This window comes from Clytia hemisphaerica, unplaced genomic scaffold (assembly GCF_902728285.1).
Source record: "Clytia hemisphaerica strain Z4C2 unplaced genomic scaffold, Clytia hemisphaerica genome assembly, whole genome shotgun sequence".
Taxonomy (NCBI): domain Eukaryota; kingdom Metazoa; phylum Cnidaria; class Hydrozoa; order Leptothecata; family Clytiidae; genus Clytia; species Clytia hemisphaerica.
Window position 1 is genome coordinate 673201 of NW_027103473.1, and position 18866 is coordinate 692066.

At 35.0% G+C, this 18866-nt stretch overlaps 3 protein-coding genes across 3 annotated transcripts in view; 1 reads left to right on the top strand and 2 right to left on the bottom strand.

The window, feature by feature from the left end:
• LOC136798491 (DIS3-like exonuclease 2) overlaps window positions 1–18866 on the bottom strand; it is a 426120-nt gene that overhangs the window by 297480 nt on the left and 109774 nt on the right. The gene's annotated exons all lie outside the window — the stretch shown is intronic.
• Window positions 6435–7820, top strand: LOC136798505 (5-hydroxytryptamine receptor 1D-like). The gene has a single exon (XM_067055128.1). The coding sequence runs from the start codon at window positions 6435–6437 to the stop codon at window positions 7725–7727; it is 1293 nt and encodes a 430-aa protein (XP_066911229.1). The 3' UTR covers window positions 7728–7820.
• Window positions 16067–17314, bottom strand: LOC136798406 (otolith matrix protein OMM-64-like). Its single transcript, XM_067055012.1, has 3 exons — window positions 17112–17314; window positions 16654–16928; window positions 16067–16261 (listed from the first exon to the last, which is right to left on the bottom strand). Exons 1-3 carry the CDS (start codon window positions 17161–17163, stop codon window positions 16067–16069), a joined length of 522 nt encoding a protein of 173 aa, XP_066911113.1. The 5' UTR covers window positions 17164–17314.

Below are 18866 nucleotides of genomic sequence, written 5' to 3' on the forward strand. Positions count from 1 at the left end.
GGGGTGTGTTATTGATAGCTCTAAAGAATTCGTGGAATGGCTTGTTCATTCATTATAAGTGGAGCTGAATGATACAGGGATATTAGTAGCTTCTAAAACTCGAAAACTCCTGGAGAACACAATTACCTTTTAGTTTTTTTAGTTTATTTTTCTTTATAATATAGGTTACACGGTACACTAACGAACAAATTTAAGACTAAACACTACTGACAAAAAAATAATAGCCTTATCCCCCCGCCCGAGGCACTGAGATATCGCCAGAGGTACAAGGCTACATGAAAGAAAAAAAAGTTTTTGTTAATAAAATTAATCAAAAAAAAATTTAAGGATAGATGGAAAAGGTTAGCTATGATTGTTTGAGATTAAAATAGTTTAAAATAGTGCCCCACTGAACCTACCGGTTTCATGCATAAAAGTAACCAAAGAACAAAGAATTGCTTGGTTTAGAAGTGAAGTTCACCATCAATATCACCATATAATAAAAGCCGACAAAATTTAGAGGGATTAAGTGGGAAAAAATTTATGCCTAAGGTATGAAGCTTGTTGAATAAAGATTGTCTTTCATGGGAATATATAGAGCAATGCAAAATAAAGTGTTGTGAATTTTCAACAGAGTTTGTCCAACAACCACAGAAAGGTTCTAAAGTATCACGAAAACTAAACTTGTGCTTATCGAGATGATTGAATCCAACACGAAGCCTATTGAGAAGGAGAACACCTTTATTGTCAGGGACATCGAAAACATGACACTGATTGGGTCTCAAGAATTTATAAATAGCTTTCTTAAAGGTTTTTATGGAAGGTAGATTTCTTATATCATCGTCCAGGGTATTCCACTGAGATATGCAGTAGGGAACGAAAGTGTTTCGGAAACGTTCAGTCCGTATATTAAGAGGATAAATAGGATTTCTTGTTCTTAGAGCTATGGGCGTTGTAAGCCTTGCTGGTTAGTTTCGGAGGTTACAAAGCTGATCGCTGTCTTTTTTCACTCTTTCTGGTCACGTTTAATACAAATGTACTAATTTTACGATTTGGAGACGAATTCACCTTTGATATGATAGGATAGGGATTCGCGGGTATTTCCCACATAGCATATTTGTGTCAAGCTCCATGTGATTAGCATCGATTTAACAAACATTTCAAGATGGTGTCATCTTCAGCTTTCAGCTACAACTGAAACGAAAAAAATTAATTTCGATCACAGTAGAGTCATTGGGTTCAGTTTATGCAAAATGTTCTCTAACCTTAAACAATTTTTGTTCATAAGAACGTCTAAAATTTTGAAGCCTTCGAATGTTTTAAACTTTTTGAGCTTTAAGATTAGGAATATTTCTACATTCATCATTTCAGTATTTTTGTGCATTTTCTTAAGAAGTAAAACCCACTGGAAAAATTGGCCAAAATATCGTTTCCAGTGGAAAACTATCCTCCAATCTTTTTCCACACTGAAAATAATCAAATAAACCAAACCTCACTACAAAGTATTATGCCATTTTTCTCATCCCCGCCACTGAATTTTCTGACTTTGAAACAAAATAATTGAAATCCCCGTCATAAAAAATATAAGAATATCAATCTTCATCGAGTTTTAATCCGTTATTTTTATCCCCGCTGGCTGAAAAAGACCTACCAGGTCTCTGGGAAGGGGGTGTATCATGCAAATCTCATACAAATATTGCCCAAATTTTGTCCGGTTATAGCAGAGAAACTTTTAAACTTAAAGTTTCGAAGGGACTAAAGGTCATTTTCCCAAAAAAAATGATGATTATTATCTTTCTTACACATGATTTCGAAGAAATTTGAAACTGTTCTTTTCAAAATTTTATCATATCCCCGACAGTGACGTCAAAAGGTGTAGGGAAGCTGTAAAAATCTGTTCAAACTTCAAATTTGAAACAAAGTACATATATAAATTTAATTAAATTATCTATCTGGTATGATGATGAGAGTAAAAAGAGAAAAAGATTTAGAAGCTTTATCTTATTCATCAAAATTTTTCCGACACATTTTGATGATAAAAATCTGCTTAGTAAGTAATGACGTCATTCTAATATTTAATATAAATTCAAGAAATCATTGGTGTACATTTTTCAACATGGTGGCTCCGTTTCATACAGAATCGGTCCCTAAGATTTTGTTGTTACGATTTCTTTAATATGTTTTATCGATCTAAGAAATAGCAGTGTCACTGTAAGCAATCTTTATCATCTGAAATGAAATAAAAATCTCATGCTTTTAGTCTTAATTTGTTCGTAGGTTTTCAACCTGATATTAGCAATGTTGCTTTTCATTCAATCAATGGTGACAATGACAATTTTTCGATAGCGGTACAATATTTTTTGGCATTTTTGCGATTTGATGGGAAAAAGTTGACGTGATGGTGCGATGATGGGATAGTCATAGGCATAGTCTTTTGCTTGTGTAATATGATAGTATAGTTGAATGATTGATCTGAATTCTCTCATGGTTTCGAGGAGGTTTAGATACGTTGAAAATTCAATCCTAATTATTTCATCCTCCTATGTGATAGAATTACTTGACGTCGGTCTTGACGTTTCGTGTTAGATGGGTTGATTTGGCAAGAGCAATGCTTACTTTGCCAGATTAAAGAACAAAAATACTTAAGTGAAACTGTACCCTAGTTTTTTATAGTGGTCAAGATCTTGGGGAATGCGCAATTGCATTTAAGTCGAATAAACTTGGAAGTCAGAATTGCGTTATTTCTTGAGACAAAGGGATATTGCATTGTACGCAAGTCAAAATTTCATAAGTGATCTGTCCAAACTAATGATTGAAATTTGATCAAATTTCTAAGTATGAGCTATCAAATCAAACATTATATATCATAAAAGTCAACAAATCTCTATTAGAAATGACGTGCAGGGGAATTTATGAATATTTTTCAAAATATGATTGACTTTGATAAATAAACAGAGAACATTGATTTAAAACCCACGTTTTTGTTTCTCCTACTGAATTCATTTATAAATGCTGATGAGGTATTATTGCAAATAGATCTTGTTACTCTGATCCTGGTTTTTTGTTATGTAAGCTTGAAGAGACATATGTGGTGGCTACAAGAGTATTTAATGTGACTAATGCACTGTTTTTAGAGTTTGGCAACACAATGATAATGATTTATTCTTCACCTGCTTTACCAGTGTTTGAACAGCTTAACAGGAACTGAAACTGGTAATATCTATTGTAAAGTATATTCCTGGTGAGAAATCCTGTTACAAAAGTTGTGAGTCGTAAGTGAGTTCAATTAAATAATAGACAGCTTCAGGCTTTTGAGACATTAACTCTTTAGGAGTAAGGAATAACAAGTTTTACACTGGAAACATATCCATTTACTACTTAGACTAGAGTCTACTTCTGACCGCTGAACTTTGTTTTTTTGATGATTTTGATGGCGAGTCCAGTGAAGACTAGAGGATATCGTCATCTTGATTTTTTTTTCAAAACAATAAAATATATTCTAAAATCCTATCAAAGCTATGAAAAGATAATAAAAACTCAAAAATACCTCCAAACTTTGATCCCTTGGTCAGAGTTTTCTGTTTGTTTTTCGCTAAAAAGGGACTGGACCTAGTGGCATGTATTTGCCAACACCTCAAGCAAAGCTAAAAAATGGAGTCTGCCAAATTACGCCGGGCCGCTTATCAGCGCCAATCAGGCTATCAAAAAGCTAAAAGTGGCTCCCGGGCTATGTACTACAACGAAACCTTGTTTGTAAGTGCAGTCTGGAATTGATGAAGTCAGCACGAGTTATATTTTGAAGATACTAATTTTTATCATGTTAAGTGGTTGCATGACAGGTTACAATTATTGTATTGATGATTTCATAACATGGAAATCGGTAAATAACATAATTTCAATGATAATAAAGAGATTATGGAGTGGAATTCTGTCAATGGCTTAGTTAAATTTGCTTCCATGGAAACAGAGAAAATTCATATTTAGATAATCAGAGACTTAAATTCAAAAGAAGCTTCAGAAAGACTTTACAAAACATTTGCCTTAGTTGATTATGATAAGCCCCTTTTAACATTATCAAATTCTCCTCTGAGTTTGAAAATTATTTATGTTGAAAGTTTGTTTGTATGTGAAGGACCTTTTAGTGAGGTATAGTAGACGATTTTTAACCTGTTTGGTCTCGTATTCGAAGGTTTTTACTTGAATGGGCTTTTCCAGAAATAGTCCGTGCCCCCCTCCCCTGTTGAGGATATCGGGCATCCAGGGAGTTAACGATTTTTGTTCAAAAGTGGATATCCAGGGGGTTAAATATCTACAAGGGAGCGGATATCCAGGGGTAGAGGTGTCTTTTCAAGTAAAAAATACGATATCCAGGGGTAATAGAGGATAGATATCCAGGGGGTTGAGCATATTTTTAAGAGTGGATATCCAGCGGGGATCTTTACTAAAGTCTATTCACGATAAGTGTGCACTCTTTTTTCATTTACCTATAACTTTTGAAGGAATTCTTCAATCTTTATAAATTTGGTATCATTGGAAAGATATTAGTGAGTGAAACAATTTGAAATAAAAAAGTCTTTAAAAAAATTCTAAAAATGAAGATGAAAATGAAGAAGAAAAAAATGAAGATCTTGTAGAAAAGTGCTATAACTTTCATTTTCACTGGAGTGAATCCTTAATCATCGAACGTCATCACTGTGAAAAAAATTCTCAAAAATAATCATTCAGTCAAAAGATATCAAACAAAGTTATAAGCTGATTGACGTCTAAAAACGCTGTTTTCTGCAGTTTTTTGCTGTTTTTTGGGGTCAATCACTTATTAACTTTGTATCATAACTTTATATTGAATAAATATTTTAATGAAATTTCTTCACAGTGATGATCTCCTAAGATCAAAGAATCTCTCCAGTGAAAATGAAAGTTATAGCACTTTTCTACAAGATCTTCATTTTTTTCTTCTTCATTTTCATCTTCGTTTTTAGAATTTTTTTAAAGACTTTTTTATTTCAAATTGTTACACTCACTAATATCTTTCCAATGATACCAAATTTATAAAGAACGAAGAATTCCTTCAAAAGTTATAGGTAAAAGAAAAAAGAGTGCACACTTATCGTGAATAGACTTTAATAAAGTAGGATATCTGGGGGGTTCGATACTTCGAATAATCAATATCCTCAACAGTGGGGGTGAATTTTGGTTGATTCTAAACCACCACTGTCACAATTTGTCCGAGTGACTTTGAGAGGTAAACCACTCAGTTTTTAAAAACTTAAAACACCCCCTTCTCACAGATCCGGTCGGATTTTTTTCAGCCAGTGAGGATAGAAATAACGGACCTTAACTCGGTGGGGGTTGATATTCACATAGTTTTTATGGCTTGGGATTTAAATTTCTTTGTCATCAAGTCAGAAAATTAAGTGAGGATGGAAAAAAGTAAATATTTTGCGGCGAGAATTGGTTTATTTGATTATTTTCAGTGGGAATAAAAGCCAGAGTATAATTTTCCACCGGGGACGATATTTTGCCCAATTTTTCCAGTGGGAAGCATTGGGTCTGTGAGAAGGGGTGTTTGGACTCATGGCAAAGGAGCAAAACCATTTCTTTAATTAGTTTTCAATATTTCCTACTACATGGTCGATTTTCATGGAGTCCACACGTATATTTCTATTTCATGTCCTTTAAATTAGTTAAGCCTGGCTATACCAAGATTTAGCATTTAGTTGGATTCTTCTATTTTTCTTTGAGATTGAGCGGGAGATTGAACCATAGATTTATCAAGGCCGAAGGGCTAGATGTCGTGCTTTGGCTGAAAAGTGTGCTGAGGTTAGGTAAGAAAGCCTACCTAGGTCATGTGACATTACAATAGAATTTCAGTGCTTGACCAATAAGAAGCTTCGCAGGTTTTCGAGAACAATAGCAGCAATATTGTTTTGCAATATTTACTTTTGTTTGCTTTGAAGAGCCTAAACACGACATCTAGCCCTTCAGGCTATACAGAGATCTGTGGATTGAACATGCAGCCCACAGATATCTGTAAAGCCCGAAGGGCTAGATTTGCAGCTTTGTTCAAAAAGTGAAGCTCATCTTTGGAAGGATTTCCTACCAGAGTCATGTGACTAAAATATGCAATTTCACCGGTTTGAGAGATGTGAAATAGTGTTTTTAGCCTACGTTTTTTGATCTCACGCTCCGAAAACAATTAAAATGCTAGATCCTATCCATCGGCACGAAATTTAAAAAGTCAAATTTTTGCTTCACTTTTTTTTGCTGGAGAAAGCTTAAAGTTGCCTATCTAGCCCTTCGGGCTTAGATATCTGTGATGCAGCCTAGTTTTGAACAGCTAGCCTGAATAAGATAGAAAAAATTTAAATTCAAATTTAATTATTTCATTTTTTTTGAACAGATACAAAAAATTATTGATCAATGATGGTAAAGACCTGATTCAATTGAGACTCAATATGGAAGAGAATGGATACCATTTTATCCAGAGAACCAATGGAAGCACTATCAGTGAAACTTTCACTTTCCCACCATTCAAAATAAAGCCTGGATACGCAAAAAGAGACTTTACAGAACCGTACAGAATCATCTATATAGTGATTTGTTCGATACTCGCTCTAATATCAATCGTTGGGAATATCACGCTGGTCACTGTTATATCTTCGAGACATAAATTGAGGACCGCTACAAATTTATTGCTCCTAAGCTTGGCTACAGCTGATTTATTAACGTCAGTAGTTTATACGCCCTTATACCTTGAACGCTTTTACAATCAAAATGCAAACAATTCGCATCCGAAACTATGTTTGTTACGGAAATATTTTTTTATTGTTACAGCTTCAGGATCGTTGATAAGTTTAGCTGTGGTGAGCTTTGACCGTATGTTTGCTATAGCCTACCCGTATAAATATGAGAGATGGATGACGAAAAGATTGGCTTGTATTGTTATCTGCATCGTCTGGTTCTGGACTATTTGCTTCAATTCAATCACTTTTCATGACTTCTTACATTGGGGACGTATTTTATCAACATGTGTTGGAGGCATACCGAGAAAACTTTTTCTTATCATAGGCCCTCCAGGGTTTTATATACCTGGAATTACAATCGTGGTAGTGTATATCAAGATTTATTTGGTTGCTAGGAAACTGAATATAAAAGTTGAACATGACTGCAAACTATCTGTTTCCTCGAATGAGATCTTAATGACTGATTTATCAAATTCGAGTAATCACTTGTATTTGACTCCACCACTTTCCCAAAAAAAGCTTGGAATCAGAAGGACTTCTTCTTTACCTGTTATCAAAGCTTTTACCGGAGATATCAACAATAGCACGCGTGATGCTAACAAAACTTCACTTCCTTTTCTCATGAGTCATACGCTGAGCACTCCAACCTTGAAGCCACGCTCTTCTTCAACTCTGATAAGTCAAACATTGCACGGAGGAAAGGAGACTATTCGCAAGGTTAAGAAATCGATCAAACGAGACATTCGGACTGTGAGAACGATAGCAATGCTAGTCGGATTCTTTCTAGTCTGTTGGATGCCGACCGCTGGTTTTTACATTTACATCAACATTATGGGGTCTAGCGGAACATCTGTCAGCCAACAAGTTTTGCTTTGTTACGAGATATTCATGGTATTGACTTTTGTTAATAGTGCGCTGAATCCGTTTCTTTACACTTATCGGAATAAAGAACTTCGGAAAGAAACTATGAAATTTGCCAGAAAACTTTTTAGGATTGGCCGTTAATTAAAATATTTCAAGAATATCCTAACTCATTTTAAATGTTTAGGAGATTCATTATTACTATTTTTTTCTGAAAGCACGACAAGTTTAAATTTACTCGTTCTGCAGACATTATATTTTTGTTTGATCTATTTCCCAGGGAATTTGACCCGTGAACCAGAGAATCAGATGAAATCGAATTGTTTTTTTTATTTTGTGTGATGCGTGATAGGAACTAATTTGAGACGTGTGACTTTGACTTACTTGACTTAAGTGCATAATCCCAAGGGGATCTTTGCACACTTCTTGGAGACAAACTCTTTCCACTTTTCTCTGTCACGGGCACGGCGCTCAGCAGTTAGAAGTGGAATCCATGTGTCTTCTCGGATTAGATCGCTCCATCTTTTTGCGGGACGTCCATGTATTTTTTTTTTTAAATCACGCTTAAAAGCCATGTGCACATAGTTGATATTGGTGTCTCCATTTGCGATGTGACCAAACCAGTTCATTCTCCTCCTTTTGACTTTATCAAGGATATCCATCTTGACACCAAGAGTACGCTTTAAATCTACTATTTTCGTTTTGTCGATTCTGCGTTTCCCAGCCATGATTCTGAGGCAGTCCTTTTAGAAGACTGAAAGTTTTGACATATCTTTTTTCTTTAAAGACCAAGTTTCACAGGCATATATTGCTATTGGTATGATGAGTGCGTAGAAGAGTCTCGATTTGATTCGTAGAGAAAAGTCGTTTCTTGACCATACATTTTTCTTTAGTTTACCAAAGGCAGCCGATGCTTCTTAACACATCATCGCTGACTTCAGGCACAACATATCCGAGAAAGATGAATTTGGCAACGTGTTCAACTTCTTCTCCAACAATGAATAATGAGTCAGTCTCATTGACCTTGTTGTACCCTGAGTATCAGCGGTTGAGTCTTAAATGTAACATTAAAAGAAAATATCAACCTCTGAAGACCAAAAATAGAAATTCTATCGCGCATGTGTCAATCTAATCACTGTAGAAAGAATCAAAGATGAAGAGAAAATATTAACATATCAATGTCTAGCAGACTGTATCAGTATACATGTTTACTATTGCCGAATTCCCCAGAAACCTCTAAGCATGGAATTATTATAGACACTGGAAAAACAACGAGCTGATTTTTGCCAATTTCTCATGTACAAGCCTTGTCCGCAGTAATGACATTATTGTTCACCCTCCTTCCACCATTAAATGATTTTTCGTAGCATTTTAATTGCATTTCTCATCAAATTACACTTATCCAATTCCCAAATGAGACTTTAAGTTCTCCTTCGAGATTCAAACTCATCTAGTTGATTACCAATTATACGTCGTTATGACGTTTTAAATTTTGAGAAAGATGCAAAAACATGTTATGTATAAGAAATTGAACATTGACACCAGAAATTTTTAAATTTCACCCTCAAAAAATCCACCGTGCCACTACCTGCCACCAAAAGATTTTTATACCACAGTGGAGCTATGAGACTCACATCTAATATATGTCAATCTCAACTCTTCTCAGAGAAATATTGAAAAGATATTCCCAATTTAAAATTTCGTGTCATTAGAAGCATTTTGTTTGATTTTATTCTTCTGGTGATTTTTTTCTCACACCAGATTTCATAAATTTATCCGTTTGATATTCTAGCATTTATTTTCAAACTTTTGGCAAGCAAAAGTAGGAATAGAAAAAGTTAGCAGAGAACTTTTTAGAAATAAGAGTATTAATTATTTTTCAAAATCAGAGTCCTTCGAGCCGCCATGACAGTTGTCCTTTGCGGACAAATCCTGTACATTGATTGTTTTCTGAAACAATAAAAAGACAATACTTCGATCTCCACCGTTCCATTCGATGTTTATCTAGAGTCTCTACATGATTCCCAAATGTATAAAAGTAACTACTAAACTATTAATTATAGTAATGCTACTTTAATGGAATCGAAATAATAGCCATATCTTTATGTTACGATTCTCTATCACTGACTCTTTTTAAAAAGTATTGATGACATTTTTTAGTTGTGTTTTCAACGACGGGAATAAGAATATCAACTTTGAACTTCATCCAAGATCTTGTCGGTTGATCTTGTCAAGGATTGTCGTTAAGGTTACTTTTCTCTGCCTTGATTGCGCGCTGAATAGAATCTGAATACACCTTTTCGACCGTAGTCGCGCGGGCATTTTTTTGTCCGCTTTATCCCACTAAAACCGTCCCAATCCTTTTTTGACGCATTTTTCTACTGTCTATTGATGCGAAAAAAGGACTGGGACGGTTTTAGTGGGATAAAGCGGACAAAAAAAATGCCCGCGCGACTACGGTCGAAAAGGTGTATTGGTCGGCACAGGTCGTGTGCTTTTCACGGTAACCTTGTTGGGTTCCCAAAAAAGGCTTCAAATTTTATACAACCGCCTTTTGAACCGCAAATAGAACACGAATTCAAATAAGGTTCTTAACCGAGAGGCGGGTTACAGAAGAGTACTAGGGTTAGAGAATGTCGTGTATGTGCGCACTAGACCTCTTAAATCCGGCTTTTAAGGAAAACTAAAATTCTAGCGAAGTAACAACCTTTAGAAAGATTTTTCATAATTTTCATAATCTTCGTAACCTTAAAAAGATCCAAATTGGGAAAGAACCCAACACTTAGAGAAACCTTTTGACTCTTAGAGATCTGGGGGGAGGTAAAAAACCCACCCTTACCGTGTGGAGTGTTCCCAAGCTCCTATTTTTGCCTAGTAAATAACCAAGTTAGTTTGCGCCTTGAAGGTTTCTTTTCCCTACTGTCTATTGTATATTAGGGAAGAACGCCATTTCCTTCTCTGGATTTCTCTATTCACCCGGGAACCTTCTCTTTAGTTGCTAAACATCAAGCAGGGAGACCTCATGTACTTATATGGACTCAGAAAATTGGACTTGTTTTCTGTTCATTTCAACATGTCGCATAATACCTTAAAAATGAAAAAAGAACTGGCAAATAGCATCGGCTATAAATGTCTCACAGAGCTAGGCAAGTCCAGGGTAACACGGCATAAGCAGCCATCGGCTAGGAAGTATGAAATATCTGTTCTTCAGGCCCCTTTCTCCTGGAAAAAAAAACTATCTGTTCTGTATCCTGGGCTCTCCTAGATTATATCATCTGTTCTGGGAAAAAATGGGACTCCTGGAAAATGTATATCTGTTCTCTATCAAATGAGGTGAAATAATATTCAAAGAGTGCTCGATAAAACCAACCAGGATTAGAGCTTTTTTAATCAAAAATATCTGGATAAGCATTTAATAAGCAATAAGCATTTAATATACCAATGTACGGTAAAATCCTCCCCAGACGATGAGGGTGTTAACTACATCGGCCTTACCGAAAATACCTTCAGAACGAGATGGAACCAACATAAACATACTTTTAGGTATGAGGAAAAAGAGAATTCCACTGAACTTTCAAAGTACGTATAGAAACTACAGCGCAAAAACATTTCACCCCTGTTATCCTGGAAAGTCATCGATCACGCAAAACCCTATTCAAATGGGGCAAATCGTGCAACCTTTGTATGACCGAAAAGTACCACATAATTACTTCCAAAGACAAACTTATAAACAAAAGAACCGAACTAATCTCCACGTGCCGTTATACAGGGTGTCCCTAATAAAAGTATCGAGTTTCAACATGCGATTGAGTAAAAAAGTTTGTGTGTGTTATCGCTAAAATATAAAAACGTTCTCCTTCACATAGGCTCATTACAAAAGGTAGTTGCAACGTATAAATTAATCGTAATGACAAAGAAAAAAGAGGGAGAGCTTAAAATACAATTTTGTCAATACACACTTAAAACTTTCTACTCAATCGCATGTTCAAACTCGATACTTTTATTAGGGACACCCTGTATGAGCAAATTATTTTTAAAAAACTTTAAAGATGTCCCTCTGGACACATTCGATGTCCCTCGTGACAATTCATAGTTTTACGATTTTATCACTTTTTATCACTTTTTTACGACTTTTTAATCAGCATTTTACCAATTTTGTAAGATATGTTTTCACACAGCTTTTTTTTTAGTTACATCTGATGATTGCTTAGAGCATGAAACTCCGAATTATGGATTTTTAAATCTTTATATCTGTTCTCTAGAAATATTATGCTCCTGGAAAAATATAACAGCTATTCTCTAAGAAAGTTAAAATGCTCCTAGAAAATGAGACCTTTTAAGAAAATTATGAAGCTCCCTAGAAAAAAATCTGGCATACCTGGTTGTGTTTTTCACAATTTAGCTCCTGGATTTTTTGAACAGATTGTCCGCTGGAAAATTTTATGTGTTTTTCCTTAAAGTGTGTTCCTGGATTTTAAGAACAGACGTCTTTAAGGCGATCCCTGGATTTTACCTGGGTGTTTTGTGGAAAGTCTCTCCTAGATTTATCCATAAAATATACTCTCCCGGAAAAAAAGAACAGTTATTTCAATAAAAATCTGCCGGCGGCTGCTCTTGACACGGCTCAGAGTAATGTGATACATCAATCCAAAAAATACTAATTAGATGATATACTTTTCTTTTATTAATTATTGTAGGATGACAATCTTATTTTAAGAGAAGTCAACTTGATCGAGGATTCATTGGCTATCCAACAAGACATGCACAAACTTGAAAAGTGGTCAAATGACTGGCCATTAAGATTTCACCCAGATAAGTGCCACGTTCTCACTCTTGGCCCCCTCTTGGTACTAACTTAAAGGTGAACAACTTGAACATGTTTTTGTTGAAAAAGATCTCGGTGTTGTGATAGACTCTGACTTATCCTTTGAAGAACATATATCAAAACAAGTGAAAAAAGAAAATTCCATTCTAGGAGTCATCAGAAGAGGTTTCGAAGACCTAAGCCTTAAAACTTTCTTCACTGTGTACACAACCTTTGTCCGGCCTCATCTCCAGTATGCCCAATCTGTATGGTCACCAAAACTACTAAGGACATCAACTTAATTGAGGGCGTTTAACGACGTGCCACTAGGATGGTCAGAAGTTTAAGTAATCTACCATGCGAGCAGCCTACGAAAACTTGCCTTCTCTCGAATTCAGAAGACACTTTGGAGACATGGTTCAGATCTACAAACACTTGCACTTCTACGAAAAGGGCACCACAGTTGAAAATTTTATTCGCAGGGTGCATCCATCTCGAATTTCACGATTACGAACTGATACAAAACTTTGCAGACGATGGATTCAGAGGTGTCCAGACCAAGTCGTTTTACTATCGATGTGTGACAGCATGGAACCAGCTACCAAAAGAGACTGTTAACGCTACTAGCATCAAAGCGTTCAAGGAAGAACTAACCAAGGCATAGATGGAACATCCATTGCGCTACGAATCAAGAGCTTTGTAATTGTAGATAATAGATCGGTTTAGAGGCCCTTGTGTGTCTGGACTGTAAATTTTCATAAATAAAAAAAAAAAAAAACAATAAAAACTCCCCTTACACATGATGCAATCGTGACAAATTACAGTGAGTGCTATAGTAACTAGCCATAACTTTCATTAAGGTGCCACCGCAGCAAAACGAACACATAGAGTTGAATTTGCATTCAAAAGGAATGATCTTAGCCCTACAGTAATTTTTGTTAAGACTGACCTCTCATCTGAGACAAAATTCTTTCAAATGCTAACAAATGTGTCAATGGAGTGATTTACAGTCTACTTAGAGTGACATCCGTGCCTTGTCTTACACGTTTTTTATAAGAACAATTTCATAAGAATACGAGGCTGAAATTTGGCCAAAACCTAAGAATAAATTAAGAAGAATCTGAACCTCAGATTTCAGAAATTACTGAGAAGTACATGTTTCCATTTTAATTAATATTGACATTTAAGGCTGAAAAAACTCTATAAATTTAGAGCAGCCCAGCCAGAATCATATGACTTACTGGTTTTTCCTATAAAAGCTTATATTTGAAATACTGCTCTTCATATGTTATTTACTATTACACGTTTAGCAACACAACTGTTCAAGTAATAGTAATTTTTTAACCTATGAAGAGCGCTTAATAACTACTTGTGGTATAAAAAGGGAATTTCCCAGAAAAGGGAATTTCCTTAGATTCATTTAACTCTCCAGGGATAAGAAAAAGACAAACTGATATTTCAAAATGAGTAATTAGATCAAAATAACTCCGGAAAAGTCTTTTTGATGATGATAAAACAATAGAGAGACCGTAAGATAAGAATGCTACCGTTAAGCGGAACTAAAATACTGAAAAACGCGCGCAAAATTATGAGATGTTTTCCCAACTTCCTTATGCGTGAAGCTATGAATGCCATCCTCAGAAGCTTTAGGCTTCTTCCGGTGGCAATTATTGATGATCATCATACTTAGGATATCTCCCTCTTGATTAACTTCACATCCAAGACCTCTTTTTAGCTCTAAGCTCTAATCTCTTACCTCACTCAAGTCATATAACTATAATATCCAAGTATCTAGAATTTATGCCAGAATCCCATCTACCTATATTTTCTATTTAATTTTAATTAACCTATTTCCTAGCAAAAGCCTTTTTTTTCGCTCAGCTGAACTATAACACTCAATACACAATTTCCAGCAAATTCTTTTGTCTTTGCAAGCCTTATTCTCTAAATTCAATTACTTTTGCAATAATCTCTGATAATCTCTGTTTTTTAAGTCATTTATTTTAACCCAGTTAACTTTAAGAATATATTTACCGTATTACTTCGAATACACGCCCCCTCGAATAAACGCCCCTCTTAAAAGGAAAATTATTTATTAAACGCCCCCCAAATAAACGCCCCCTTCGAATGAACGCCCCCTCAAGGGCAGGGGCGTTTATTAGAAGAAACTTGTGACTTTAATACTTCAATACCAGTGTTGATTGGGTTTGAAAAAGAAAATTTTAGTCATTTCTTGTAGCCAGAGCAGTTTTCGATGCAATTTTAGTCTTTGAAACAAAGAAATTTTGCAATAAAATCCTGATAAAGAACCAAAACAAAGGGTATATTTGCTCTAAATATTCGACTTTAGACTAAAATAATTTAATAAACGCCTCCCTCGAATAAACGCCCCTCCAAAAATCGAAAAATTAAATAGACGCCCGGAAATACGGTATTTGCTAATAGTCGAAATGATTATTTATATTTTATTATCTTAAAACGTACATCCTGTGCCCAAGTTCAGGAGTTGCCATAAAGCCATTATGGTAATAACCGGGAGGGCACATTGCTATACATTGTATTTTATTATCTTATTATTTTTTTAAACTATTTTTTTATATAGTAGGTCCACATTAATGCTTGTAGCAATGACTAATAAATTTTAGTCCTTCTTGACCAAATAAAATTCACATTACATTACATTACATTACATTACATTGGATCTTAGTCCTAAGCTTCATATCCGCTAGTATAGAAGTTAGTAAAATAATAGTCAAATGAATTGTATGGTGTTGGCTTACTAAAACTAAAAAAAAATGAAATGTTAGTTAGCGCTGGTAGAGGAGGAATCTTGCTTGTGATTTCCTAGTATTCCTTATAATCACCCTATTTCACACTTAAGGACTCTGACCATGGTAAATTTTTTATATTTGCCACCTAAATATTTTCACACCTTCAGCATGATGACATTTCTGACAGTAAGGTGTCACAAAAATTGACACTTTTCCAATACAAATTTATTTTCAATGTCAAATATATCGTTTAAACCGTAATTTATTGAAGATTTAGGATAAAATTTTTTAAACTCAGGGAACTTTTTGTAAACCCTTTGTTAGAATACAATACTGTTTATAAGAACAAAGGAAATCTTCGGTTTTTGCTCACTTTAGGCATGACGAGTGACGTCAATAAAAATTTTTTTTGGCAAAAGTTATCTTACGTCCCAAGGATCTTATGTGCCAAATTTCATCCAAATAGACCCACTAGATCAAAAGTTAAGGGGTGGTACAGGAAAAGCCACCCCCCTAGTTCTGAACCGCCCCTAAAAGCCTAGATTGAATAGGATTAAGGGCTTTAAGTTAAAGAGACTCTACTGCATTAGCTTATAGGAATCGTGTCTTTAGTACATGATATTCTTCTACGTCACTTGTCAATTTAGATTATAAGTTTTATACAAAGGTAGCAAATAATTCTTGAATTCCCAAGCGAATTCAAGATACAAAGTCTTCCTTAAAGGGAGATCTGCCCAGAGTTGTGCATTCTCTTCCCCTTTAAAGTGAATAGAAAGTAGCATGTAACATATGCATGAATCCTATGAAATAGGCTAACAGAGCAAACAAAAAAGAATTATCATATAAAATAAAAATATAAAACCCTAGTATGAATCAATAATCATATTCAGCCGTAGTAAAATTTTTCTTCAAGTCTCAAGATTATCCCCATCGTCTTCCACGTCTTCCCCGTCCACGTCCACGTCGACCTCTGCGTCCACGTCTTCCACCACGGCGTCCTCTTCTACCTCCACGACGTCCACCTCTTCTGTTGCGTCTGGATCGACGTCCTCCACGTCGAGACCTTCTAAACGAACGTCGAACTCGACGGAAGGTTCGACGTACTCGGAAACCAGTAGCACGGCGAAATTTCAAGGCACTTGCTGCACCAACAAGCAATCCACCAACTATGGGATCCTTTTGCACTATTTATAAAAGAAAACTTTTTATTTTAGGAACAGCGTCTTTTAATAAAACAGGCAATATTTGGTTTTTGAAAATGTGTCCTATTACAATGAATTTAGCAATTTTCCTCGAACTGGCTTTATTATCAAATCATTTACTTTCTGGCTTTACAAAATTTATTTATTGTGAGAAAAATATTCTTTTGTTTTGTCTTTTTCTAAGAAAGTGGAAATAAGCTTATGTAGATTGTGTTCGAGATATTCGAAAGGATCTGAGCCCCTTTTTCTACTAGATGGTATTTTCCTATTTGACCTTCCAAAGCTTTCATTACCTTTAATGCATTATCTGTGTCGGTAATTTGAACCTCGCGATCATTTCTTTCGTCATCGTCATCGTCATCGTCATTGTCATTGTTATCCACGTCGTCTTCATTTTCTTCTTCATTATCATCATCATTTTCTTCTTCTTCATTTTCTTTATCATCATTTTTCAAATCTTCTTCTTGATCTTCTTTGTCCACGTTTGTGATGGGATCTTCGACATTTTCAAATCTCAATCTGGACGCAAGTTTGCCGTCATGCCATTTTTCATTTGCATTTTGGTTAGCTAAGTAAAACAAATCATGACTTTGAAAATTAATTACTTCAACATAAAATCTAGATGAGAGCAGTCCGCAATTTAACCTCCCGAACAATTGTAACTTTTCTGGAAGGCAACGTAAATGAGTAGTTCAAATGGCCATTATCCGTTTATTATTGGTTAAGAGAGAAAAATTGAATTAAGGAATACCTTTTGCAGCTGATATGAAAAAACAAAGTAATACCAAGCAAAGAACTTTCATCTTTCACTTTCTTGGTTCTCGCACTAGTAAATCTTCCTCTTGATATATAGTTCAATATTGAACAAATTTTGAACTCCTTTGGTGATCTTCAGAATTGAATGATTCTTAAAAGCCTTTTCCTCTCTTTTTATAGCCATGCCCTCTATCTTAATTCAAGCATTCGAAACTTTTGTCAGGGGATGAAATGAAAGAAATACATTGTACTTGGTATTATTGTCGTGTCAAAAGTTTCTTGAATCTTTTTTTCCAAAAACGACTCTCGCTATTGTGGTTTTCCCTAAATAGTTTCTATATTAACAAAGGATTCCTCACATTTCTTTTGATGATTGTTAAGTGCAATTATTTCTAATTTAACGACCAATTTGGATGCTATCAAAGAATTACTTGACTTTTCGTTTTAATCGTTCTAAAAGTAGGAACTTTTTAAAATATTTCATGTAGGCGTACAGAATATCGATTTTCGGTTCAGTATCGGTTTGGACCATTGTGTTTAAAGCCCCAAATAGCTAAAGAGGAATTTTCAACCTTTCTTAATCAAGAAAAAGTGAATCTATAGGATTTGCGCCGCATTTAGAATGACGTATTGAACCTAGCTCTTTCTTTGTTTTTTCAGTGGCATATTTATAGAAATCCGGCAATGGGTTTTACTTTCATCTAGCGTTTGTGTGATCAAATACTTGCTTGAAATCCATTCCCAAATCAATATTTGTATTTTTCAGGGTTTCTTTTCATGTCCATAATACAGTTGCGGCTGTTTTCTTAACGGCTTTGAAGGGTCGAAACCTTTATTAACTTCATTTTTTATGTATGGTACTAATGTTTTTCTATATCTCCATCAAATTTGTGACATTTTGGTATACAGTTTGACCGGGTTTTGAGAAAATCGACTTTCAGATTTTATTGTCCACTACCATAAATAAGCTTGACCTTAAGACTTCTTTTGGCTCTACCAATGAAGAAGAAAATAATTTTTTCATATCTAACAGAAGTATAGGTACCTAAAAAGTATAGATTTTATGACCTTAAATTCAATTGTGATTCTTTCGGTCCGAAAAACTGAATCTTTTGATAAAATTATGAATAACTTCGATGTTTACGACACATACAGCGATGATTAAAATTCTCGAAATTAGGTATTTTATATGTATGCTGTTTCAAGGGGTATCCACTAGTCTTCAATAAAGCTAATGAAATATAGTGAAAAACCATCTGACGCTAGTTAATAAATAATTGCAAAAAGGCATATTTTGATCAAAAGTTATGTCAGTCATTTTTGTCAGAATTGCTGTTGCTTCCCTTATTAAAACTGCCAAAAATTTAAACTTACAGTTTCCATGTCAAAAATGACTTTTGAGTAAAAGAAGAAGGAGAACAAGGCACAAAGACAGTTTTTTTCTCGTGTTCTTCCGCGTAAGTTAACTCGAGTGTGGAATCCAAAGAATTCTATTATGAAGAGTCCTATACTTAGTGCCATTGGAATCTGGGTGTTGGGAGCATAGATTTCTAAATCCCGAAGGGCTAAATGTCGTGCTTTAAGTCATGACAGGCATAAAAAAGTGAATATCAGGAAAAGATATTGTTGCTATTGTTTTCGAAAACCCGCAAAGCATCTGATTGGTCAAGCACTGAAATTCTATTGTAATGTGACGTGACCTTGGTGTCCCTTTGTAGGAGTTCCTACCTAACCACGGCACACTTTTCAG